The sequence below is a fragment of the Chroicocephalus ridibundus genome, chromosome 15 (genome assembly GCF_963924245.1).
Source record: "Chroicocephalus ridibundus chromosome 15, bChrRid1.1, whole genome shotgun sequence".
NCBI lineage: Eukaryota > Metazoa > Chordata > Aves > Charadriiformes > Laridae > Chroicocephalus > Chroicocephalus ridibundus.
This window is the reverse complement of record NC_086298.1, coordinates 9,973,388-9,999,879: the sequence shown is the minus strand read 5'-3', so window position 1 is coordinate 9,999,879 and position 26,492 is coordinate 9,973,388. Positions and strand designations below refer to the sequence as shown.

The following is a 26,492-nucleotide window of genomic DNA, read 5'->3' as shown; positions in this document are numbered from 1 at the left end:
CTGTAGGGTTTCCTGGAAATCCAGGAGGTAATTTTATTTCAGGAATAGATATTTCTCTATCTTGAGAGCAGAGCGTGTTCTGGATCCAGATACAACCCATTTTTTAATCTTAATTAAAAGCAAATACCAAAACCCTCTCGTATAACGGTACGCTTGAAAACCAGGATAACCTTCCCCTGCAAGCCGACGCCGAGGCAGGAGCGGTTGGTTCTGCGAGAGCTCCGTGCAAAGTAAAAGGGTTTGATAAGGAACGTGCGGTAAAGCGCTGCCAAACCCCTGGACGTGTAAAGCCGCTTTGGCGGGGGCTCCTTTTTCTTCCCGAGAACATCCTTAAAGGCAGGGTATCTCAAAGTCAGCAGTTCCTGTGCATTAGAAGGAAAATTCCCTGCTCACCAGCAGTATGAAGAGGTGATGGGCTGGGATTTTTGGAAACAGATGTGTAGTGTGAGCGAGGACCTTTCCTGGGCTAGAGGGTTTTTTTTTTTCCTTTCTTTCTAGTGATATGTTCTGGGATCCTTCCCTTGAGAAAAGAAAAGGCCAAATGGATTGGGGTTTTCTTCCTTCAGAAAGAATAAATAATCTGCATTAGAATACAAAGAATATAAAATCACAGAACAAAGCCTTGCAGTCTGTGTCTTTGCAAAAAAGAAAAAATAATAAAAAAAAAATTTAGTCCTTTCATTTGATTTCCATAGACTTCCTTTCTGTAATAACAAAATTGGGAATTATTATTAGCTGGGACTTGCCAAGACCCCAAGGGTCTGCGGTAACAGCCCCTGCTGGGCTTGTCCAAAAATCCTGCCGTCCTTGTTGGGCTTCCAATAGCAGCACGCGAGGAAGACGCTGCCTCCTGCGTGCCCCCGGCGCGGAGCTGGCTCGCAGGCGGCGAGGCCAGGGCGTGATTCTGAGTTCTCCCTCTCCGACCCTTCCAGGCTCGGGGGTGTACATCACCCGGGGACAGCTGATGAATTGCCACCTATGTGCCGGTGTCAAACACAAGGTCCTCCTGAGACGTCTTCTGGCCACCTTCTTTGATCGGTATGTCCGCTTGCTCTCTGTGCTTTCCCAAGGGATTACGTTTATTTTCTGGTGTTTTAACCACGTTAATAGATAATGTGTCACGAGCGCTTCATCCTCTGTGTATGCTGCGCTGATTTCTGGGCTTTTTCTCAATGATGCTTGAACTGAGCACCGGGTTTTCCAATTCTTTGCCTCAAAATCGTGTAACGTGGTGATGCCTCCGTAAGAACCCAGAGGGAAGAGGCCGGGGCAGCGGCTGTCCCCTGGAGCCCCCGATGTAAGGAGCTTCCTTTGCCTCTCTTGCAGGAACACGCTTGCCAACAGCTGCGGAACTGGAATCCGGTCCTCCACCAGCGATCCCAGCAGGAAGCCCCTGGACAGCCGGGTTCTTAATGCAGTCAAATGTAAGGAGAGAGATTTATTGCTGCTCTGTTGGAAGAGCATGCCGAGAGCAAAGCCGAAACCTAAGCAGGGAAGGCCATCTCTGTTGCGTAATATGGGAACTATATGTGGTGAAATTAGGTTATAGGAAAATTAATTTATTTTTGGTTTGCATCATTTTTGGGGGAGCTAAGGTGAATGTCTGGGGTGTTTTTATTTGTTTGGTAGTATCTTAATATAAGACATCATTGCTACTTGACTGTTTTGCTATATTTTAAAGCACTAATTTCGCAGTTAATTATTTTATTGATAGGTGCTCTAAGAAAGAAATCAAAATTATGGTTTTGGCAACATTCAGAGCTTGAAGCCACCGAAATAGCACATCTCTGTGTGCTGGCTTTAATGCCCCCGGGTTCCAGCTGGCACTCGGATTCATCCCAGTGCAGAGCTCTGCCGAATCCCCTGATTTGCAGGAACAGAGCGTCCAGCCCCATCCGTCTCCTGGTGATGCCCTCCGCGCATCTCTGGAGGCGCTGGCCCTGCGGTGCCCGGGAGCAGCCGTGCTGTGTCGTGCCCCCGGGCTTTTGGGGCAGGGAAATGCCCCAAACTTCAGCAGTAAATGGTCCCCCAGGAACCAGGGAATCCACTGGCTGCTTCAGCCCTGGTAGCGTGGGAGGGTCTGCTCCATCTCGCTGGCAGCCTGTCTGTTAGGTCTACAGTCTATTGCCTTGAGTGTATTTTGTAGACTTTTAAAAAAGAAAAAAAAAGTAAAATGGGAGCCCTGTTGCAAGTAACTGCCTTTTTAAAAGACTGCATAAAGCAACAGGAGTTTTTGTTTTTAACGTCTGAAGTCCACACAAAGTTCTGTGTCGTGCCGCGCGGCTCAGCGCGTCGGTCGGTCGCTCGGTCGGTCTGTAGAGCCGCTGGGCTCGGTCTCAGAGCTGGGGCTACAACAGGTCCCGCTGTTTAATGCCCCTTCTGCTGTCCCGCAGGTAAGATCCCCTGTGTTTGCAGGGTCACCCGGCACCCAGACTTCACCCCGGTCTGGGACAGGCAGTGCCGCCTGCTCCACTGCACGTGTTTGTGCCCAGCGCCGGGGGTTTATACAAGAAAAGGAGAGTTTTGCTGCTTCCATCACAGCAGTTTAATTACTTGTGGCAGGCACCAGAAAGAAACGGTTAAATATTTGGCTCTTGCAGTCACCCTTGAATACAAGGGACGTGCTGTGGGACAGAAGGTGCCTGCTGGGGAGGGAGGACCTGGGTGGTGTAGGAAACCCTGATGTGCCGCGAAGTCCCTTCACTGTGAGCTTGAATACACAGTGGAAAGCAATGTGTTCTCTTGCCCTCCCTGGATTCTGGACAGTAAATCTTTATGTAAATATTGTTGCGCTGGGAAATGAAACTCTAAGCAATTTTTTTTTTTTTTTTAAGAAGATAAATCTTTTCTCTCCCTAATTGTTGCTGTGCTGCTGAACTCCAGGGGCCTTCCAGCCACCCTCTGAGATCCGTAGCATGCGGAGAAAAGGGATAAGGTGGCAGATGTTCAATACATAAAGGCAAAATCACTGAATGGTGCTGTTGGTGCTTGCCCGTAGCTTGTGCGTGGTGCTCTCCTGAGCCCTCCCTGTTAGCAGCTTCACCCTGGAGAGCCCTGGTCTGGACCTTCCAGCCGTGGTCCTTGCTGAGGCTTGCCAAGAGTTTCAGAGGCTGGAAAGGCATCACTGTCCGGTGACAGTGCCTACAACACGCTGTCGTGTGTCAGGACGTAGGATGACTCCTTACTGCCTGAATTTTACCCCGTGCACAAGCTTTAGTTGGTGATTGTTCACGGTGGCAGTTCCTTGGTTGTTGCTCCATAACATCAGGTGCTTGGCCCCGTGGAGGAGCCGGGCTGCAGCCGAGGTGTTGCTGGGCTTCCGCAGGGTACGTGCCAGCTGATGTGCTGGTGGTGGGACACTGGAGCAGCCGCGCTGGCCAGGCTGGTGGTCCATGCGGCGCTGGTTGGCGCTGTGGTGGCCAGCATGAGGCATGGGACAGGCAGAGGACAGTCCTTTGGGCAATGTCTGCTTGGTCATGAGCAGCTCTGACGTTCTCCAGCCCCGCAGCTGTGCCTGCACCACTGTGGTTTTAAGAGCCATTTGTGGCTCTGCTGTTGAGGAGTTTGTGTTGACCTTTTCTGTGTCCATCTCTGCTTTTGGCCATCCCCACGTGCTGTGGCTGTGGGTGCTGCGCTCTGGCTGGAGGCTGGGTCCTCTGGGGCTCGCTGGGTCCCCGGGGAGCGAGTGGTCCTTCTCCAGCCCCTTCCCTGTGCCTCCTGGGATTTTATGCCTTCTGGTTTTATCTCTTCTTGGTGGTGTCTGTCTTGAGATGAGAAGCCAAACTGGCCAGCAGGTGGAGGGAGGTCATCCTCCCCCTCTGCTCTGCCCTGGGGAGGCCACATCTGGAGCGTTGGGTCCAGTTCTGGGCTCCCCGGCTCCAGAAGGACAAGGAACTGCTGGAGAGGGGACAGCAAAGGGCTACCAAGAAGATGAGGGGACTGGAACATCTCTCTGATGAAGAAAGACTGAGGGATTTGGGTCTTTTCAGTCTGGAAAAAAGACAACTGAGGGGGGATCTTTTCAACGCTTATAAATACTGAAAGGGGGGGTGTCAGGAGGATGGGGCCAGGCTCTTTTCAGTGGTCCCCAGTGACAGGACAAGGGGTAATGGGCACAAACTTGACCGTGGGAAGTTCCATCTCAACATGAGGAGGAACTTCTTTACCCTGAGGGCGGCAGAGCCCTGGCACAGGCTGCCCAGAGAGGTGGGGGAGTCTCCGTCTCTGGAGACATCCCAACCCCGCCTGGACGCGTTCCTGTGCCGCCTGCTCTGGGTGACCCTGCTCTGGCAGGGGGTGGGACTGGATGGTCTCCAGAGGTCCCTTCCAACCCCTACCATTCTGTCATTCTGTGGGTCCTTGCCTGTAAGTGTCTCCTCGTGAGAGCTCTGGCCCATGGTTGAACCTCCGCTCCATGGCATCAGCGCGCACTAAGCCTTGCAGCAGGTCTCTACGCCGGGGCAGAGGCTGCGGTGACGCAGCCACCTTCCTATTGCTTTCTCTGAATCCTCAGCTCTGTGTATCCCTGTCTTTGCAGTGTATTGTCAGAATTTTGCCCCGAGCTTTAAGGAAAGCGAGATGAATGTCATAGCAGCCGATATGTGCACCAACGCCCGCCGGGTCCGCAAGCGCTGGCTGCCGAAGATTAAGTCCATGCTGCCGGAAGGGATGGAGATGTACCGCACGGTCATGGGCTCCACCACAAACAGTGTCCCCCTGGATCCTGAATTCCAGCCCACCACTGCTCAGGTCTTTGAGCAGCGAATCTATGCAGAAAGGAGGAGCGATTCGGGAACTATAGTAGCCTTGAGAACTAACACGGTGAACGTAGAGCTAAGCAATGGATCCAACCAGTCCTTCGAACAGAGCGAGGATGCCGAAGGGGCTGGCTCTGTGATACAGGAGGCAGCTGCCGCAGATGCTGTGGCATCGGATACCCAAAGCACTCCGCAACCTTTTGAACAAGGTTCCGGCTCCTCCAGCCGGCCCGAAACTCCCGTGAGAAGACAAGATGGTACTTACGGAGGGACTTTATAAAGAGAGCAAACGTTTCGTGACCTATAAGGGATCTGTAATACTAAAGCTGCTTGCATGCATTACTAATACAAAACAAAAAAATGTGATCAAGCCACTTACCTACTGAACTGCTACTGTTGCCTGAAAAAAATGTGATTTTTATTCTGCTTGTATTTAAAATTTATGAAGGAAATAATCGCATTCGTTATACTGTAAACGACTAGGTCTGTGGCGACCTACTTAAAAAAAAAATATTGGGCTCCTTTTTTGATATTCCTGAGGTTAGTCTCTAAGATTGTAGCTTTTTCTTTTTTTTTTCTTCTTTTTTTTTTTTTTTTTAATTTTAAGAAGGGGAGGAGAAAAGCTAGCCACCCCCCCCCCCAACCACCACCACCCCCCACGTCATCACCACCCCATCCATTACTCAGCTCAGAAGTAAAGCCATCGTTAACCTTGTTCCTCTACAGAAAGTTTTACCGTCACTTAACAGGAAAGCGAGGTGTGTTAGGGAAGAGGTGCTGTGACTGGCGACGTGTGTCTCGAGCAGAAGGGCTTGTAGCCAAGTGGGACAGGGTGGGGGAAATCGTCAAAGGCTTCTGGTGTGGGAGGCAGCCCCGTGCTGTGGCTGCCGTGGGGCAGGGCTGCCGTGGGGCAGGCTGCTGCGGCGGCTGGCGGGGGGCTCGGTGCCGTTGTCTCGGGGAGTTTTCTCCGGTCGGCCGGAGCAGGGATGGTTCCGTGGGAGTTCAGGCGTGCAGGTGTCAGGAGGACTGCGTGGGATGCAGGTGGAGACCCTGGCCGGTGCAGTGGTTGTTGTCGGGTTGGTTTTTGGCCCAATACGGCTGGGTTTTGGGCTTGGTTTCTCTCTCTCTCTCTCCCTCTCCCTCCCAGTGACTCCTTTTCTTTTCCTTCTCCTCGCTTGCACCTCCACGTCACCCGCTTCTTGGGCAAAGGGGCTGCTGTCGCCCCGCTGCACTCCATCGCCTCGGGGCAACGGGGCATCCAGGCAGGTGGCCAAGCCTGGCTACTCCTGTGGAGAGGAGTAGCCCCCCTTGGCCTCCTGGGAAGGGCTTTGGAGAGGAGTCTGAGCACGGAAAGCAGGTTAGCCTTGCTCCGAAGGGCACGGAGCCAGGAGCTCTCGGTGTTGGCTCCCGGCAGCATCCACACCAGGAGCATCCGCTGGCGTGTGGGGCTCACCCACCGCCCCCTCTCTCCGCCCCGGCCAGCCGGGCTACCACCGTTTAATAATTCAGAGCTTATTGGATGCAAAAATGTATTTAAAAAAAAGTAAAAAAAAAAAAAAAAATTAGCTTTGTGCCCTTCTGTGAAAGAGGTGTTTGGGGAGGAGGAAGCGTTTCGCCTCTTGCTTATCCTTCCAGACAGGCCCTCCTGGGGAAAAGCCCGGTGTGAGTTATTTGTTGGGTTATTCTGTTGAAAGCAGATGTCCCCAGGCTGTGTTGGCTTTGGTGGCCCCGGTTGGCCTCAGCTCGGTGGTGCGGGCGCAGGATGGGACCCGCAGGTGCCCCTGGAGCCTGGCGGGGTGGGGGGTACCGTCTCACCCCCCGCTCGCTGCCTCTTGCCCGCGGAGGGCAGAAATCCCCGCAGAAATCCCCCAAAGGGACCGTCACCCTCCCGCAGCCCCGGCTCCCGCTGGGCGCCGCCGCCGGGCAGGGGGATGCCGAGGCCGGGATGCCCCCGAGGGAAGGGGGCAGCGAGGAGAAAGCCAAGAATAGCTTTTTTTTTTTTCTTTTTTAATTATTATTTTTACTGTGACTAAATGGCCTGCTTTAATGATCTTTACCGGTTGTTCTTTGACGAGTTTGGGGCGAAGAACAAGCGCGAGGCGCATCGGGAGTCGCTTCTGAAAGCGCCTGCGCCGCTTTTCTTCCCTGCTTTGGTCCCCAATGCAGACAGCGCTTTGCTCAGGGTTTTCTTCCTTCTTTGTATTTCCGTTGGGAAAGGGGGAAAGGGGGAGAGGATAACCCAACTTTTTCGGCCATTTTTTTTTTTCTTTGATACTTGAAGCTTTTTTTTTTTTTTTTTTTTTTTTTTGCATGGGAATAACAAAGCTGTCCGGCGCTTCGCCTGTCCCACTGCTCCTTGAGAAAAAAAAAAAAAAATTAATAATCAGTGATGGGATGGTTTTGCCTCACGTCTTGCACAGCTCTGCGGTTTTTGGCACGGCGTGGCTCGGGTGACGGCGATGGGCCGGCGCGGGGCACGTGATGCTCCGGGGAGCGGGGACGAGCAGGGCCGGGGGCTCTATTTGCACTTTACCCACATCAGCAAAGAAAATTCACACTCTTGGCGAAGCCCAGAGCTGGCACGGCTCATCCCCGGCCCGCGGGAGGAGGACAGACCTGAGCAGGGGGGACCAGAGAGCTGAGCTTGGGGTGGGCTTCTTCCCCGGCCGTCCCCCAGGAGATGGAGAGGGGGCAGTTCCTTGGCCCTGGGGGTGTCCCCGTCCCCCCGGGGGCAGCTCTAGGGCAGACTGGTGGGGCTCAGAGGGTCAGGTTTGGCTGAGGACCCCCTCCCCCCCGCCCCAATCACCTCCCCAAAAATTTGAGGCAAGCTGGGAGCGGATCCGGGCGCCGGAGATCAAAAATCGTCCCTTCTGTGTGTGTCTGTGTGCATATATATGTGTATATTTTAAAGACGTTGCAAAGGGTTCCTCCTCCTTTTTGGCACTTGCTGGGGTTTGGTGAGCAGGCCATTAGTTAAGGTGTTAATTCCGGACCAAACCCGCGCCCAGAGAGATGGCCCCGGCCGGCGGGGCCAGCGGGGGGGCAGCAGCAGAAGTACTTGAACGGCTTAGGACAGAGAGTCTGAAGAGAGTCAAGTTGCACAGTGAAAATATATATTTTTATACCTAGCACAACTTCCTGTATATTTTTGGGGTTTTTTTCTTTCTTTTTTTTTTTTTCCTTTCATTTTTTTTTTCTTTTTAAATTTGAGTTTGTTTGTTTTATTAATTATTATTATTAGGAAGGCAAACTTCTAAAATGTGAAGGGCGTTGGGTTTTTTTTCCTTATCTGGTAGATGAGGGCAAGCATTTTGCACTAATGTTTCCTGTGTGTGGAGGATTAATGATGTGTTTGAAAATGTTATATGGTAATGATTGTATTCTTCCGAAAAAAAAAAAATGAAAAAAAAAAAAAAGTAACCCCTTTAAAATATTGAATGTAAGGTGAGAACAGAGCAGTCCATCGATTGTATGCGGCTTTCCTGAGTGCCTTAGAATTTTTTGATCATTTTTTTCCAAGGAAAACAGATTAAGAAGATCAGATCATAACCGACTCCTTCCTCCTCTTTGTTTACGACACTATTTTAAATTATAGAATTTGGGGCTGCTTTATAATGTGAATAGGAAACTGCATTCATCTAGGTCTGATAGTGTAAAATCAAAGCATCAGTATTTATGGTATGTCTGCACCTTTATTCTTATGCTTGACTATTAGCAATATTACATGTATATTCTATATCTAAAGTTATACCAAGCACCTTTAAAGAAAACGGAGTGTAAGCATACAAGTTACCTGCAGCTGCCATATAGTGTAGAAGCCAGCCCCTCTCCTCCTCGTTAGCGCCAATTAACACCACCATCCCGGGAGCTGCTGCTTTGCAGAAGGGCTGCGTCACCTTGTCCCGCGCCGCCCTCTCGGCGTCCTGCGGGTCCAGCTTTGGCCAAGGCTGGCGGTGAACCCCCCGGTTGTCCCCCGGGCCGGTGACCTTCCCAGCGCTGGTTTGGCCGCGGTGACACCGGCGGGATGGGGCTTGGGAGGGGAGGGATGGTGCCGGCATTGCCGTGCTGCCGGCAGACGATGGGGAGCGGGTCCTTTTTGCCGCCTTGATGGTTTAGTTCTTCTAACCGTGGTTTCACCCTAGAAAATTCCCCCCGGGGGTGGCGGGGAGCCCGGCCGGGGGTGGCAAGTACCGGGGGTCCCCTCCTCCGGCCGGGCGAGGGGTTCAACCCCAGCCGCCACCCAAAACTGGAATTGCCCGTGGCTTAACCGGCGTTGGAGGGAGCGGAGCATCCTTGCCGCGGGGTTGTGTGCGGGGCCAATGCCTCCTCCCAGCCATTCGTGTCCCCCCCAACCCCCGCCCCGGTGGTTTTGTTCAGATCGTTTGTTTTTCTGGAAAAAGCTCGCTGCGAGTGGAGAAGGGTCAACGGGGAAACCGGGACGAGCCCCCGGCGGCGAATCCCCCGCCGCCACGTTGCCAGTCCGCGGCCATCCCGGGCTTCAGCTGCTGCTCCAAGTGTTCCTGCTGTCTGAATCCCCCGCGGGGGCGGCGAGCGAGCCCCCAGCACGCGGGGCGGGAGGCAAGCGAGCGGGGAGCCCCCCGGCCCCGCGCGCCCTGGGGTGGTGGTGCTGGGGGGGGGGGGGGGGGACGGTGCTGACCCCTAACGTGCTCCCATCGGACACCCCTCGACTCCTCCGATGAGTTTCTTCCACTGTTAAAGCGTTTTGCACACTAAATTGTGATTTTTATGTCAAGGTAAAAGCCAAAACTTGCAATACTATTTTTAGCAGACAAAAATAAAAAAAATAAAAAAATAAAAAATAATAATAAATAAATAAAAAACAACTGAGTATAAATGTATAAATATTTTTGACTTGAACATTTGGATGGCACTTGATTCAAATAGAACATTAATCCTTTGGACAGAATGTTTGGGGAAAAAAAGGACTTAAAAGTACAAGGTTGTTTTTAAAGCGTCTTCATAGGGTATTAAGTAGTACTGTAATTCATGACTGTTAAAAATACTTTCTGTGCTGTAAGGAAGTCTCACAGTACCACTGAATTATGTTCCTCAACTGTCTCAGCCACGAACGATGCTAGCTTCTTTTTTTTTGTTTGTTTTATTTTTTATTTTTATCGTGCATTATTCACTAGTATTTATGTGCTCTTACTCTGTATAGTTAAGACTGTTATTTTGTAGCCATGGCTGACACGATGTATCAGTAACTAAAAGAAAAGAAAAACGAAAAACGAGAAAAGATTAAGACCCCCGAGTTGGAACTGTGCTCACAGCTGTTTTCATATGATGAAAAATCCCTTTAAAAAAAAAAACAAAAAAAAAAAAAACAAACAAAAAAAAACAAAAAAACAACCCAATGTGATCATTAATTGTAAAACGCTTTGTAAAATTCACATTTACAAAATAATAAAAGTAAATTACAATTAAAAGCTTTTCTTTTGCTCTTGTTTTCGTTCTTTCTGGGTCGTGGATGTCGGTTCAGCAGAAGTGGTTTGTTCGTAGGTGCTGGAGGGGCTCCGCGTCCCCGGGGTCCGCTGGGGGCTGTGAGAGGGACCCCAGCCTTGGCCAAATGGATGGGTTTGCCCAAATTCGGGGCTTTTTGGAGGTCCCTGCCCTGGGCTCTCCTCCCACCTCACCTTGGCTGCCCTGGGCACCTTTTGGCTTTTTTCCCTGAAGACATCACACGCTCCCTCGTGGGACGTGTCCAGGACATTCCCGCACTCGCTTTGTTTATTACTATTTTTTAAAATGGACTCCCCAGCCCCCCGCTGCGCCGCTCGGGCGCTTCCCCGGGGCCCAGGACGCAGCGTGGGCCGAGACTCGCTCCGCCGGGCCCTTTCTGCCTCTTCGTCAAGAGAAAACCTTAACGGGGCTCCGCAAATACGGGCAGGTAAATTATCCTTGTAGGGATGGGTTCCACCCGCGCCCCGGCCGGGCAGCCCCCGCGTCCAGGCTGGGAGTCAGCCCCCAGCCCACGGGCACCTGTGATGAGTTTGCCGGGCCTCGGGCAGCGGGTGGCTCGAGGCTGGTCCCGGCACAGGGTGAGGATGCTCCCTGAGATGCTGCATCTGCCATCCCTGCTGCCGGGGGAGGCGGTACCGGCGGGGACCAGGAAGATGGTCCCGGAGGGGAGCACTGAGGGGGGTCCGAGCCCTGCTCCGGGCGCTGGGGTCGGGCTGTGCCCAGGGATGGGGCTGTTACGGGGATTGATGGAATCTTTGGGATGGGGAGGGGGGAAAAGGGTTGCAAAACCCCTGTCAAAATCCAGGAGCGGGTGGTGAGGGGCCCCCCCAGCTGGAAGGGAGAGCTGGGGGTGTCGGGGCGAGCAGGAGTGGGGGGGGGGCGCTGTGAGGGTGGTAATTCTGCTCTCCGTAATTTTTGTCTTTCTTTTTTTTCCCAACCCAATTGGCCATAAAATTGCTGAGAAGCTGCATTTCCTCTGCTTAGCAAAAAAAAAAAAAAAAAAAAAACCAACCCAAAGTGCCCAAAACCACTTGCATTTGGGGTTTCATTTAATCTTGTATTACTGAAAGGAAAAACACAGAAACTTGGATGCTCGTGTACGGCACATACCGCCGTGTTATATAAACCATTTCAAACTGATTTATTCTAAATGAGTTGTTATAATCAGAATTTTCCTTATGAGCAGCTTTCTTGCAAACGTCAGTATTTCGGAAAAAAAAAAAAAAACCACAAAAAAAACCAACCCACCATCATACGACCGCTCCAATATTTCAAACTGATTACTTATAAACACCATTTCTAAAATTAGGTCTTTGGTGTGCGGTATTGTCAGAGTGGGTGTATTATGATCTGCAGAGAGTATAAAAAGACAAATGAGTTATTTAACCAAGTAAACGACGTTGCCGTAGAAATGTGCAGAGGGGAAGGGGGTGGGGGGGGGACAGGACCGCGCTGTAACGCGCCTCTCGCATTGCGGCAGCCGAGAGGGGCCGGCACCGCGCACCGGGAAACCGCCGGAGCCAGCGGCAGGGCGGATGGAGAAAGGTTTTCTCTTCGGGTGAATGTTATTATTTTTATCGCCGTTGTTATAAAACGGCCGGTCTCCCTCTGCCCAGCGCGGGGCCGTGATTTCGGCAGTGCCCAGCGAGGGAGGAGGCTGAGCCGCGGGGCGACGGGTGCACCCATGGGTGCGCTTTTCCCCTGGGCATTAGAAAATGACTATTTGGTGGTGGTGTCTTGGGTCACAGCTGGTTTCTGGGAGGCAGCTCTGGGTGTTAAAGGCTCGACCTGTCTTCGTTTTCTCAGGATCTGCTCCGGAGGGAGAGGTGCTGGAGCACTGCACCCCCTCAAACTCTGGATTTGGCTCTTTACCTGCACCCCTGCTGGTTTTTGCCCCCCCGGGGTGTTACAGGGCTGCCCTGGGGGCAGATTGTCCCCTCATGGTCCCCCAAGGACGCAGCCAGGTGGGCGCTGGGGTCGGGGACCGCCAGCCCCAGGGCAGCAGGGACACTGCACCATCCCGCGTGGCCGGGGGCAACATACCTCCAGGTCTCTCACAGGGCCCGGCGGCTCCTTCCTTCTCCAGCAGAAAACAAGCCCAAATGGAGTGAAAGCTGCTCCACCTGCTGCAGTCCCCGCTGGGCTGCAGATTTAGGCTGCTTTTTGCACTGGCTCCTGATGACGTACCCCCGCAGGAGGGCGAAGGGGAACTCGTTAGCCACCACGGCAGAGGAGGTGAGGCCGTCTGGCTGCAACCAAACGTGGCCAAGCCAAAAGGGCCAGGAACCTGCTCCTGGATGCCTGGAGGGGTCCCGTAATGTGAGCTGTAGACAGGGGAAAGCAGGAGGCTCTGGGCTGGCCAGGACCATGTCTGCCATGCACGGCCCCAGGAGGCATACCTGCGTTGGCTAGTGCAAAAGGCATTGGCCAGTGCAGATGGTGTTGGCCACAACGAAAGCTGTTGGCCATTGCAGATGGCCTTGGCTGTTGCAGAAGGTGTTGGTCATCGCAGAAGGTGTTGGCCATTCCAGGGGTCGTTGGCCATTCCAGGGGCCGTTGGCCATTCCAGGGGGCGTTGGCCATTGCAGAACCTGTTGGCCATTGCAGAACCTGTTGGTCCTTGCCTTTGCAGCCGGGGGATGCTTGTGGGTGGTCAGTGGACACCGGGGTCTGCAGCATCCCAGTGCTGAGGTGCTCCACCAACACTGGGGACCTGCGTGAGCCCAGCACCGTCGCTTCTCTCAGGCCCATGGGAAAGAAGAGAGAGGCAGAGCTGGGGCTGGGCCGAGCTGAGACGCCAGGTATGGCTGGATCCATCCCGAGTCCCCTCCCCACCCGGGAGGGTGGCACAGGGGGGACGATGGGGAAGTCACACGCCCGCGGGTGCTGGGGGTGCCACCGCTCCCTCTCCCTAACTCCGTACATATGAATGAAGCGTGAGATTTATGTCAGCGAGGCCCATCGAGCAGATGCTATAAATCACAGCTGCGAGCGCTCCCTGCACCAGCGGCTGAGGAACACTTCACGGCTTCTCTTATTTATATGCATCTTTTGCACCAAGCCATTTTATAATAGAGTGTGGAGCGGCACTCCAGCACCGGCGATGGCTGATATATATCGTGCAGGACAGAAAATACAAATAAAGGGTGAAGGGTAGGAACTGCATCATTCCCGACGTGCGCCGCCATGCCCGCCTTGCTCTGCGGCGCTGACTTGGGTGCACCGGGGCTGAATTAAGATTGCCACCGGCACATAAATCAGCCCCGGCAAGCAGGGCTGCAGGCAGGGTCTTGGGAGTGTTATTGTAGGGCAGCTTAAGGGTAATAATAAAAATTATGATGGTAATGCCCCGGGTTTGGGGGAGGGATGGGGAGGGGGTGGCAGGGATGGGTTGGAGGGTGGGGCAGTGACTGGCCACGTCCTCAGGGTCACGCCGGGACGGTGACAGCCAGCAACGGTGGCAGCGGAGTGGCAGCAATTAACACGTTCCTACAGGAAAGCTCGCACAGGTGCGCAGGTAATGAACGTGCGGCCGTTCCCCGAGCAGCTAACGGAGGATGCGTTGCGGGAGGGCGGCTGAGGGAGCCAGGCACTCGATTTTTTGGCCCCGGCTGGTGCTGTGTGGGCTGGGGCTGGGTACCCAAACCCTTGGTGGTGGGGGTCCCACGGGGCCATCAGCCCTCATCCCCCCCAGCGCTCTGCTCCCTCTGCGAGAGGAATTAGATCAGCCTAATTCAATGCAAGGACAAAAAAAAAAAAAAAAAAAATAAAAAAAGGAAGAAATGCTGAGCCATAAACCAGGACGAGAGATAAATCCAGGAGGGGAATGTAATCTCACTCGCTGGGCCCAACCAGAAGTTACAATACATAAATTATTGCGCCTAAAAGCTTCTATAATTTCACTTCTATTTGATTCACCATAAAGTACCACAATGCCCTCTGCATCTACCCGTTTGATTATACATTTGTACCAAGACACAGCTTATGCTTAAAATAACATTACTGGAATAGAGACGGACAAGAGAATTCATTTGAATGGAAATCAATTTGATTAGAAAAGTAAATTACCCAGAGTATATGAGCAGCATATTGCAGTTCTGAATAATAATAATAATAATAATAAAAAAATAAATCTGTGGCAGCAAAAGGATCTTAAATGTTTTCACGGAGCCGAGCCACTCGGGCAGTGGCGGAGCTGTGGTCACTGCCCCACACGGAGCCGGGGCCGGGTCCCTGCTCCTGGGCATCCCGGGGCAGAGCTGCCCTGTGTCCCCAGGGACCCCCCTGCCAGCGGGACCCTCCAGAGGGGACGAGCCCCTTCGTGCCCACCAGCAGCACCTCCCTGCCCGATGGGCACGGTCACGGCTGTGCGTGGCTTTGCGTGGCTGGAGGCGACTTCAGGGCATGATTTTACGTGCCCAGGGGCGATGCCGCACCATCGGCCGAGACACCGTCCCCCTCTGGCCACCGCACCGGGTGTCACCGCTCCCATTTTGGTGACACTTGGCAGAGCACGCCGGGGCGCTGGCCTGGCTGCGGGGAGGATGTCAGCGTCCCTCCCTTTGTGTCCATCCTACACTACCAAAAAAAAGGTGCCAAAGAGGCCGACAAGGTGGCGAGAAGGCAAGGAGGCCAGTGGCCATCAGTGCCCGGCAGGAGCCAGGGCAGGACCCCCAGTCGCTGCCCAAAGGTGCGTTTCCCCTGCGTCAGCTGCGGTGCAAGACGACGCCTGAGTCGCACACTTTGCTGAGCTGTGATATTTTACAAATAATCAATTGGTATTTAATTCCCACGTGATAACTGTCTTATTAAATCTAAATTTAATGTGTATTTGGGAAACCCTAATTTAAAGTGTTACTGCATGCACCATCTGGTGTGCTCTCTAAATACAAATGCAATAACATAATTCAGAATTACATCATAAAAGTAAGTTATAAGAGATTAAAATGCACAACTCTGTTCTTCAGTCAAGGCAGCTTTTACGCTTTTTCTCCTGATTTAGACACAAATCACAGCCGAAACATCCCTACCCTGATTAAGTGATTTTCCGCAGGGATTTTTGTTTTAATGGCGAGCAGGAGCGCGGGAGGGAGTTTAGAGCAGGAGCAGGTGCCTGGCTCCGCTGCCACCGAAGACGCTTTGAAACCCTCTCCTTATCGATGCCGGGGAGGTTCGGGGCCCCGAGCGCTGCCCGGGGTGGGGAGAGGTGACGGGCGCGGGGCACCCCGGGGTGCTGCGTCCCCCCCACCCCGACAGCCAGCTCCCCGGCGCAGGAGAGGACCGTTCGCCTGAGGCACTGGGGTTTTTTAAAGGTAATGCCTTGACGCGGGCCAGAGCATCCCCTCCCGGCCCCTTTCCACCGGCGGGGGCCGAGCTGGGCGCAGGGCGGACTCGGCGACCCACCGGGCTGCCTTCTGTGGGAAAACCGGTCAGATAGAACCCAGCGTCAGGTGCATCAATGATCTTTTATAGTGGCAGTAAGTCTAATATCTTTGCAAAAAAACCCCTATTTTCTCTCTACATTGAATGAAACATGAGATTTCTTAATAGAGAGGGAAATTAAAATCTAGTTTTATTGCAGTTCCTGTAACTGGTATCTAAGCTATTAATAATCAATCCATTCTTGCTTAAAAGCTAACATTTATCACGCCAGCTACGATGAGCTGACGGGCACTGGGGGGAAAGTACAATTGACTGCAATTACACTTTGAAAAATGTTATCTGTGCCACTGACCACTGGGGATAAATGATGAGGTTTCATTTGTTTCTTCAAGCTTCAGATTCTTCTTCATGACTTTTTTCGGTTGGGGTTTTGGTTTTTTTTTCCCTTTTGCCTGTAGGTTGGCTCGACACTGAGCTGCTCAGGGCAGTCGCGGTCTCAGAGGGACCCCGGGAAGGGAACTGAAGTGTCCCAAAGCCATGGGGATCCTCCACACTGTGCCCTGGTGAGAGCGAGTGCCATCCCTCTGCTCCTGTCCCCTCTGGGTGCAGCGCACCTTCCTCACCCTCCCTCACCTGGGGGCATCATGCCTAGGGACATCGCACCTTCCTCATCCTCCCTCACCTGGAGACATCATAGCTAGGGACATCACACCTTCCTCATCCTCCCCTGGGGACATCATAGCTGGGGACATCGCATCTTCCTCATCCCCGCTTGGGGACATCCTACCTAGGGACATGGAACCTTCCTCATCCTCCCTCACCTGGGGACATCATACCTAGGGGCATCACACCTTCCTCATCCTCCCTCACCTGGGGACATCATACTTAGGGACATCGCACCTTCCTCATCCTCACCTGGGGACATCACATCTAGGGACATCGCATCTTCCTCATCCTCACCTAAGGTCATCATATCTAGGGACGTGGCACCTTCCTCACCCTCCCTCACCTGGGGACATCATACCTAGGGGCATCGCACCTTCCTCATCCTCACCTGGGGACATCGTGCTCAGGCTGAGCAGTGCTCCCTGCAGCCGGGACCAGAGCTCACCCCGAAGGGCACCCATGGGTGCCCGTTGAGCCTGGATTGCCCACCGGCCGGCGGGTGCCCTGCGCAGGGGGGTCCTTTCCCTTGATCTAGGATAAAACGCGGTTGCAGAGAGGGGCTGCAGATGGCTCCGGGTCCCGCACGGCTTTGGGAGGGGGACTCAAAACCAGCCTTGTTCCGGGGCCACCAGACCCCTTCTAACAAAGGCCCCAGCACAAAAGTTTGTTAGTTTTATTCCTGCATCTTACAAGAGGGAGCAAGAGGCTGGTGAAGGAATTGATTTGCCTGATTTACTGGTATTAATGGCACAGCTGACCGTAGATCTCCCGCAGCAATATTACGCTCCCCGTGATAATTCTCCAGACTCCAAACTTTTCAAATGAGTTTTTGCAATTTAAAATTAATAATTGTTCTGTCTAGAACAAGGATAATTAAATGCCTGTTCATCCTCATTATTGTCAGCCTTGTGATTTGTTGTTTTCTCTGTAATAAAATTAACCGGTTTAACTAATGGGTGCCAAAACTTGATAATTAAAGCTGAGCAAATAATTTGCAACAAATAATTTACCCACTGGATTTGGCGGGGTCCGTGGCAGACACGGGGCTGATGGCGAGGGGCCAGGAGCCAGCGGCGATGCCCGACCCTGCGTGGGGCACCCCGGGCAACCTCCTTTTTCTTACAATGGTCATTTTTTAAATGAAAATTCTTTTGTGGGTTTTTTTTTTTTTTTCTTTCTAAGAAAAGAGGTTCCCATCATGGGCTTTGTCACCCAGCTGGAGCACGAGGCAGATAGTTCATCAAAGTTTTGTCGGGCCGTCCGTGGCCGAGGAGGCCCATCGGGATTAGCGGCTGCTCCTGGGTAAAGCCCAGCGACGGGGAGGTGGTCGAAAAGTGGCAAGTCTCGGGGGGAGGAGAGGAATTAAAACAATGAGCCAACAAAAGAAATTCGGTCAGACACCATCTTCTAACAAGAATGGACTTTAAAATTATGGTTATTAGCCAGGTTTCATTTCAGCGGCAGTTAAAGAAGCTTTAGAAGGTATCGCAATTAATTTGTGAGTTTATATTACACATTACAACGCGAGGGGCCATTAACGAGGCGGTGACATTAAATTTAATGTACCCGGGGAACGGGACGGTTTGTCTCTCCCTCCTGGGCGGGTTTCTGGGCGGACGGTTGGGGTTCGGGGCTGCGGTGGTTCTCCCCAGGAGGGCAGTGGTGCCGGGGGGCAGCGGTGCCGGGGACCCCCGGGGGGGTGTTGGGGAGGGCTGTGGGGGCACGGACGGTGCCGCCGGCACCGGGGGGGTTTATCGCTGTGCTGCCCCGCGGTGCCGTGGGGCGTCTTGCGGGGGGCACTGGTGGGAAGCGAGGTTTTGGCCCCAGCTCCGCGGCACGGCCAACGAGGTTCAGATGAATATAAGGAGAATATGAAATGTCTCATACCTATAACTTTAAATTAAAAAAGCAATGTACTGTTTATTGGTTCTTCCAAGTGTCTCCGGAGCGGCAGGCTCATAAAGATCATATTACAGTACAAGCCATTATGCAAAGAGTTTACTATATATACATTTCTAAATGCTTCAGCAAACAGCAGCCTACTTACGAGCAGAGAAGGATAACTGGTTCGTTTGGGGTAACAAATGATCCTTGATTTGATTTTAAATGCAATGACAGCAAAATTTATTTCTTATTTAATCACTTGCCAGAGCTGTTGAGGACGGGATGGTATTAAACTGCACAATGCAGCATATGACTACTGAATCAGTTGAAATAGGCATAAGAATATATTATGTTTATAGGATAGAAAAAGATTGTACAGCAATGCATATAACTAGAATGGGTATTTTTGTCATTTATACAGTAGCTTATATCATTATTTCTTCCCGCTTCCAATTTTTCAGTAATAAAAATACAGGGGATGTGATTCTCTTTGCATTACAGATAAACCATCTTGATTCTTTATTAAATATTTTTATTAATCTGAAGTACTACAAAGCATTTGAGCAGATAAATCAGGCTCCGAATAGTCATTTCCTCTCTGCTATGGCTCTATAAAGTGGATTCATTTATGAGTGCGCAATACCAGAAAAGAAGGTTTCCATATTCATTAATATGCTCCCTTATGGTCCTATTTTTACATCCCGCTGCACCGTGCAGAAGGACTAGCACTAACTTGGTCCCCAAAATGAAACAGGTCTCGGTAATCCGCTCTGTAATCCCTGCCTGGTTTTGTGTCCGATTTAATTAGGAATCCCCGCTCGGGTGCCACCTGCCAGCCCCGGCGGGGAGGATGTGGGGGGCTCCCCAGCCCCGGCTCCCCCAGCCCTCCTCACACCTCTGTTGGCAGCGGGGGGACACCAGGATCTCTGGGGTGATTTGGGGACGGATCCGGCCCCAGCATCATATATCATATCATATCATATCATATCATATCATATCATATCATATCATATCATATCATATCATATCATAGACTGGTTTGGGTGGGAAGGGACCTTAAAGCCCACCCGGTGCCACCCCCTGCCCTGGGCAGGGACACCTCCCACAGGCCCAGGTTGCTCCAAGCCCCGTCCAACCTGGCCTTGAACCCCTCCAGGGATGGGGCAGCCACAGCTTCTCTGGGCAACCTGGGCCAGGGGCTCACCCCCCTCACAGCAACCAATTTCTTCCCCATCTCTCATCTAAATCTCCCCTCTTTCAGTGTAAAACCGTTCCACCTCGTCCCATGGCTCCCCTCCCTGATCCAGAGTCCCTCCCCAGCTTTCCTGGAGCCCCTTTAGGGACTGGAAGGGGCTCCAAGGTCTCCCTGGAGCCTTCTCTGCTCCAGGCTGAACCCCCCCAGCTCTCCCAGCCTGTCCTCACAGCAGAGGGGCTCCAGCCCCAGGGTGACCTTCATCCCCTCCTTGCCCAGTGCCTTTGCCCATTGCCCCGGCTCCTCTCCCCATAGGACGTGGGGATCCCGTTCTCTGTCAGAGGGACCCACGTGGGATTTGGGGTCAGCCCCTCCTGGGAGAGTGCCCAACGCTGGGGGGCTCTGCCAGAGGCTGTTTCACCCCCTACAGTGTCTCTGACCTGTCTCTGCCCCTTTGTCCCCATCACCTCACGTCCTCCCACCCTACGGAAAGCTGCACTTTGGGGCCAACACCGCACTTTTGGCCAAGCGCCGCCATGCCCAGGTGCCTCCGGGCTGTGACAGGGGATGCTGCCGGGGGACGCACACACCGGTGCGGGGGCAAGTTGAAGCCGTCAGCACTCAGCCTTCGACAGCTGACAAGCCACTTAGTCATCAGAGGAAGCTGTGGAGAGGCACAAAGGAATTAAACCTATTTAAAAGACAGCCAGGTGTGCAAACAAGTTTATCCTATTGTAACAGCTAACGAGTGAATCAAGGGGGGCTCTATAAAGGTTACAGCAGCCACGTGGTTATTTAGGGTTCCCTGGGAGGTGTGACATTTAGTGCTTGTGTTTGCTGGGGCTGTGGGACTTGCTGGGACCCCTGGAGCCGCTGTTGTCACCCCATGGAGCCCAGGGCTGTGTTTCCCTCCCCCATGCCGGGGTCGGCATCATCCTGCCCCTTCGCCTCTCCTTGCCCCAGCCGCTGCTGGCACCCCCGGGGGACTTGGCTTTGATTTCAAATTTTACTGCAGCAGCTGTTTAACATTTATTTGCTGTTTGGAAACAGGAATTACGGCGCTCGGCAAAAGGCAGGGTCCCTCTGGGGCCGCTGCTGGCAGCCGGCACAGTCGCAGCCCAGCACCCCAGGGCTCCGGCACTCCAAAATGTTCCTCCTGCTACGGGTGGCCTTTAGCAGCCGAGCTGTGATCACACGCCGGGGAGCAGGAGCCTGGCTGCGGGGGGATTTAGCCAGGCTTCTGCCCAGATGGCTGCTTTTTCCTGCTTTTGAGCATCCCTGCTCTCTCCAGGGCATCCTCACACCCCTGCACCCACCGGTGCAGCCTGGTCCGGCACCTTGGCGGGAGCCCAGCAGCGTCGCAGAAGGATGCGGCTTTTCCCCTCCTCCTTTCCCACTGATTGCACTGGGCTAAGGGAAAGCAGGGGTTTGTCCCCACAGGGAAGGATCTGAACAGGGAGCTGCATGAGGATGGCTGATCTCATGTGTGGAAGCCGGTTCAGGGGCAGAGGAGCGGGGCTGTTGCACCTCTCCATGTGCCCTGGGGTGCTTTCCTTGCTGGGGTTGCACATAAATCCACCGTCAGCCGCAACTGTGTCACAGATGTCCCAGGATGTGAATTTTTTCTCCAGTTTTAGTGCCGGTGTAAAGCTAAATTATGGTAGTTGTCAGCATTAGCAAAAACCATCACCTCCATCCTGCCTGTAAAAAGCATGGCGGTGGGGCCTGGGGGCTGGAAGAGACAGAGGAGAGGTGGGTCAGCTCCTGTTTTCTGGAAATTATAGGGACCGGGTTATTGTGCTGCGGAGCTGGGACTGATGCTGGTGTGTCGGCCATGGCTGGGATCACCGGCACCACAGCAAATGCCAGGGCGGCAGCGCGGGCACCGCGACCACGGGAAGCTCTTCTCCATCCCTCCAATCCCTCTGCAATGCCGGCAAGAACCGGCAGCACGCTCAGACCCCTCTCGGGGACAGTGGCTGCTCTGTCCCACGGTGAGGACGGTGGAAGTTGCGTTCGAGTTAAATCCAACCCAGAAACTCTCACGGCACCTGCCAGGGCTCCGGCACGCACGTCTCGGGGAGCGCCACAGGCTGCACCTCCCCGCCACGGCAGAGCTCGGGCATCTCCTCTCCAGGAGGCACCGATGCTTTAAACACCGGCTTAGGAAAAGCGGGAGCGGAAGAGTTTTACACCTTCGCAAAACAATGTTCAAGAAGGAAATGAGCAGCCAGCAATTGTAATTGAGATGGATGAAAGGGCAGCTGGCTTCCCCCAAAGCATTTCAGGCAACATACTTGAGAAGAATATGAAGTGCTGCTGCTCTCTAAAGATCGCCACGCTGCGGCTAAATTATTAATGACTAGGAATGATTTCATATTTAATCTAAAGACTATTAATTACACTGCAGAAGAGCAACACACCACCCTGAGAGCCCCTCTCACCAACTGAATAATTTAGTGATGCCCCATATTTTACCTCAATGTCAAGGCAGGCGGCGACACGCCTCCTGCGCGGGCAGCCCGGCGGCGTTTGGGGCAGGCATTGATGTCCCAAGGGGTACGAGGTGCTGAGGACTAACGCCGATCTCCCAGCCCCCCATCCTGATGGAGGGTGCGGGGTGGAGGGGGACACGGGGGGCTCCTGTGGGGCTGGGGGCACGGCCATCGCCCCGGCCAGGCTTGGAGCCCAGCGGCAGCCCCGGTTGTGGAACCGCCAAAGACAGATGTTTATTTGTCCAGGATTATTTGCTGATCACTGCTACGGTGATCCAAGATGATCATTAAAAAGTGAAATGGGCTGTTTAATAATAATGCTCAGAGCACGCAGTGCGCCTCGCATTACGAGGATGTTTAAGCATGAGCCCAATTAAGTCCCTCGCATCCCTCCAGAATTACCCCAGTTGTGCAAACTATTAGGCAAACTCCAGGCTCCCGGTACTCGCAGGCAATCCTGGAGCCTGGCACTCTGCTAGAGACCCATTTCTGTCCTGAAGCTAAATTAAAATCCTATTGTGCCGGTGCTGCTAATATTTCCTGCTCTTGTTTCCAACAATTAAATGGTGACATTCTGCCAAAACATACGAGGAAATTAGAAAACGCTCACGATCAGCTGGAAAGAGGCGGCAAACCCTCCCGGCTGCCTCCTGCCACCCAGACGCGGCGGTGATGGTCGTGGGTAAAACAGCACCTGATGGAAGAAGCAGCGGCGGGCGGACGTGGGAATTCATCGTTCTCTGCCGGCAGGCGTGGGAAGCGGGACATTAAATATGAAGTTGAAAGGTTTTTCTTTCCCTTTTAGGAAAGAAATCTGTGACCTGGATCCATGCAGTACCAAAAAAAGCAAAATGCTGATTATAAGGAAGGACTCGAAGGATGATTCCCAGCACCGCCAGTGGCCTGGTTCTGCCGCCCTTCCCGCACAGGTACCCCCACAGCCTTTTAAATACCCCCCTGGTTTCTAATTCTCTTTCCCCCTGTGTCTCTGCTCCCCTGGCTGCTGCCCACCCTGGCACTCCTCAGGGAAGGCTTGGGGGATCCCATGCCGCCGGCAAACCCCCAAAGTGACCCCCCCAGTTACCCCCTAGAGATGCTCCCCGGGTCGATATGGGAAGAGCCGCACCGTGGCTGCTCCCGGGCAGAAAAGTGCTGGTGGGGACCCGGATGGTGGCGGGGACCCCTGCGGTGGGACAGGCAGGGACCCGCACAGCTGGCGAGAACAAGTTACCTGGTGGGGAGAAAAATAAAAGGCTGTTTAAGAAAGAAATGAACTGTTTGGTCATAGCTTAGAAGTTGGTACTTAGAAATTCCATGAATTTTAAAATAAAGACGTAGTGAGGTTTGAACTTTCTTTTGAATACTCACAAACTGCAGAGCCTAATACCTTCCCCGGCCATTAAGGAGCTGTGCTGGAAAGCAGAGCGCGCTAAGTACTACACTGATAGAGCACTTACACACGGTAATAGAATTGTGTTTGGAGAGGCTGCAAAGCCAGGTATAGAGCCCATACATAAACAAGGCCATTACCAGCCAGGGTAAGCGGTGATAGAATTTCATGAATATCCCCACAAAAAGCTTTGTATATTTATAACAACCTACACAGTCGTTCGGAACACAGTCAGAGGCCTTTCAGAGTGATTCTGGAGGTAAATTGTAGGAGAGATCTGGGTGTCTCTGCACTGGGGTATCAGGCGCAGACGCTGGAGGAGAAGCTGGACGGGGCAGAGAGGTGCCGGGGTGCTGACGGGGGGAGCGGGACACCCCCAGCTGGGCACCCCCTGCCCGACCTCGGCCCCGAGGTGCTGAACCAGTGCCAGCAACGACAGCCTGACCGATATTGCCCACAAATTTTTCCAATTTCCAACTTAAGACGCTCTCTTTAGCATTTTTTTTTTAAGATGATCCTCTGTTTGCAGGGAGGGGGAAGCAGAGGGGCTTCCAGCTGGGATGGAGAGGGGAGCAGAAGAGGTGCTTCCTCCTCCTCCGTCTGCCTGGGGGAGCTGCCAAGGGGCAAGAGACAGAAGTTTTCATGTCTCAGAAAAAGAGAAATGAATCTGGGATCCATCGGCCTCGAAGCATCAGGATGGGGCTCCTGTCCTGATCGGGACAGGAGCATCGGGACATGAGCCAGCACTCTGCAAGAAATCCACACTCGCAACCTCTGCAGCTTCAGAACAGGAAAGGAACCTCTTGAGCATATTTATTGCTTTAATTTAAATATATAGGTACTTTGAACTTATGAAAACTTCACTCTGCAACTCCAGCAAAACCCGAACCCAAGCGACAGGTACGGAGCTCGAGCACGAGCTGTAATAAAATGCTAATTGCAATTCATAAATTATATGGGGATGCCTGGGACTATTGAAGATCCTGGATGAAGTGTAGTGTTCAATTTATCCTGTGCCTGTTGCCGACAGTGCTGCCAGCCTCCCTCTTGTCCCCCTGTGTTGTTTTGTCATCTCTGTACTATCACCAATTCATCACAAAGGCAACCGAACTCTCCGATGTCCACCCACCGGGTGACTTTGTCTTCGCTACTCTATGACTTCTAAATTAAATTGTCAAAACACATTACCAAGAAAAATATCGCGGAGGGAAAGTTCTTTACCCTTTTATCCCACCTTAAGAGAGAATGGGTTTGATTTGAAGAAAACACGTCTGCTTCATTATCCCTCCTGCTATCATATTTCTTCACTCAGCAGCAGGAGGAAAAGAGAGTCGATACACAAGTCCTGGATGACGTGATGGAGCATCCCACAGGAGTTGTCTCAATAAATTCTGAGATTGCCCAGGAAAAGCAGGGAGGGGGGGGGGGCGTAATTTCACTCACTTTTATTCCTCCCACTCTCAGACAATTTAAAAGAGATTCTGGGTTTGTTGGTGTGGATTTCCCTGAGCTGGATGTCCCCACTCTGCCTGCACTGGCTGGTCTGGAACAAGCTCCTGGGAGTCCCTGCAAGAGAAGAGATCAGCCCAGGAGAGGCACAGCCAGCGCCCCGTGCAAGTCGAGGAGTCCTCGGACCCGTGTCCTCCCAAGAGGGTGACAGGCAACTTGCAGACATTAGAGCAGTCCCAAACTGCTCCAATTTGCACCAAAGGAGGTGCTGGGCAGCAGCACCTTCTCCCACGCCCCTCTCTGGTTCCTGCAGGAGTCAACACTAATGGTTCTCTGCTCCCCAGGTACAGCCCAGCCAGCCCCCTGCGCTACACGGGGGTGTTTGACATCCCCCCTCCATCCCCCCTCCCCGGTCTGCTTTCCCCCCTCCCAGAACATGGGGCAGCCCCAGGCCAACGCTGGCAATCATCAAATCCACAGAGGAGTTTCACAACCCTCTTCCCTGGGACCCGTATCATTCTCAGGAACGCGGGAGGTTCCTGCTGCTAGATGCAATCACTGAAAATAATTCACCTGGAGACATAAAACAAAAGGAGCCATTTCTCCAAGGAAAAGAGCTCTTGATTTCCCTCTTTTCTCATTCACACGTTGGTAGTTGGTCGCTGGCCATAATGGATCAGTCATAAAAAGCAAGTAACACATTGTGCACTCATTCTTTTTGCTTTGGACAATATTAACATAATACACACATATTGTTTATTTATTCTGCTACAGTGCAAGTAACGGAGGTAATGCCCGACGTTTAAATGGGGTATTTTTAAATGCCCGCATTTCCTTAGCCGTTATGATGCATTAGCCATCAGTAGTCAAATTGCCTTGTATTTGCAATTTTATGGCTACATTTTATCAAGCACACAGGAGCTGCATTCAAAGCATGAAAATAAAGTATTCCACTTGTGTTAGGCAAGCACTGTTTTGATGCAAAATACAGCTAGAAAGCAGAAATCTCCTTTTTTCCTGCCTCAGCTCCAGATTCATCTCCAAATATTGCTTCTACTTGCAGCAGCAACTGCTAAGAGCCCCCTTTATGGCTGCGTAACATCCACGCAGCCCCCCCACACTCAGAGCTCACGACTGGATGTAGTCTGCCGCGAAATTACCCCATGTTTCTTTGCTGCTTTATAATATCTCCCAGCAAAATGTTATCGTTCCTCTCCCCTACAGAGAGAGCGGCTGCTGGGGTCACCGAGAGTCGCCTTCCCGAGTTGGCATCCAGACTCCCAGCTCTCCCCATGAAGCAGGAAAAGTTGCAGGGAGAAAATAACGTGGGTGATCAGAAGAAAAGAGCGGTTCTCCAGGGTGGATTTGGTGGCCAGGACGTGGCCTCAAGCAGCGGATGGATGGAGCCAAAGCTCCCGGCTGGGCCCTTGGCAAGGGCAGGACTTGGGGTCACCCCACCGCTGTCCCCCAGACCTGCGCCTTCCCCTCGGCTCAGCCCCGGGGGACACCTCATGGATCCAGGGCCACCCTCGTGGGGGACAAAACTGGTGCGGGCTGACCCCAAAAGGAGCCGCTGCTGGCGGGGAGCTTGCTGAGGGGGAATTTGCTCCCTCTCGTGGGCTCCGGGAGCTGGTGTCTCCATCAAGGGTCGTGGAAAGGGATGGGATTTCTCCGTATCTTGGAAAATGGGAAAGAAAAATCTCCCATTTGGCCCTGGGGAGCTGCCGGCCCAGCGCAATTTAAGCGTAAAGACCCCCCAGAAACGCACTCGTGGGTTAGGGTTCAGCGGCACCTAC

General features: G+C 52.8%; 1 protein-coding gene across 7 annotated transcripts in view; it reads left to right on the top strand.

Annotated features, from left to right (window-relative positions):
• NACC2 (NACC family member 2) overlaps positions 1-10,151 on the top strand; it is a 63,136-nt gene extending 52,985 nt beyond the window's left edge. For all 7 annotated transcript variants that reach the window (XM_063352903.1, XM_063352906.1, XM_063352905.1 and 4 more), the window contains 3 exons: positions 933-1,038; positions 1,327-1,424; positions 4,538-10,151. In XM_063352903.1, coding sequence (XP_063208973.1) covers positions 933-1,038; positions 1,327-1,424; positions 4,538-5,037 — 704 coding nt within the window. In that variant the 3' untranslated portion in view covers positions 5,038-10,151. The remainder of the gene's footprint in view (positions 1-932; positions 1,039-1,326; positions 1,425-4,537) is intronic.
• Positions 10,152-26,492: the final 16,341 nt, after the last annotated feature.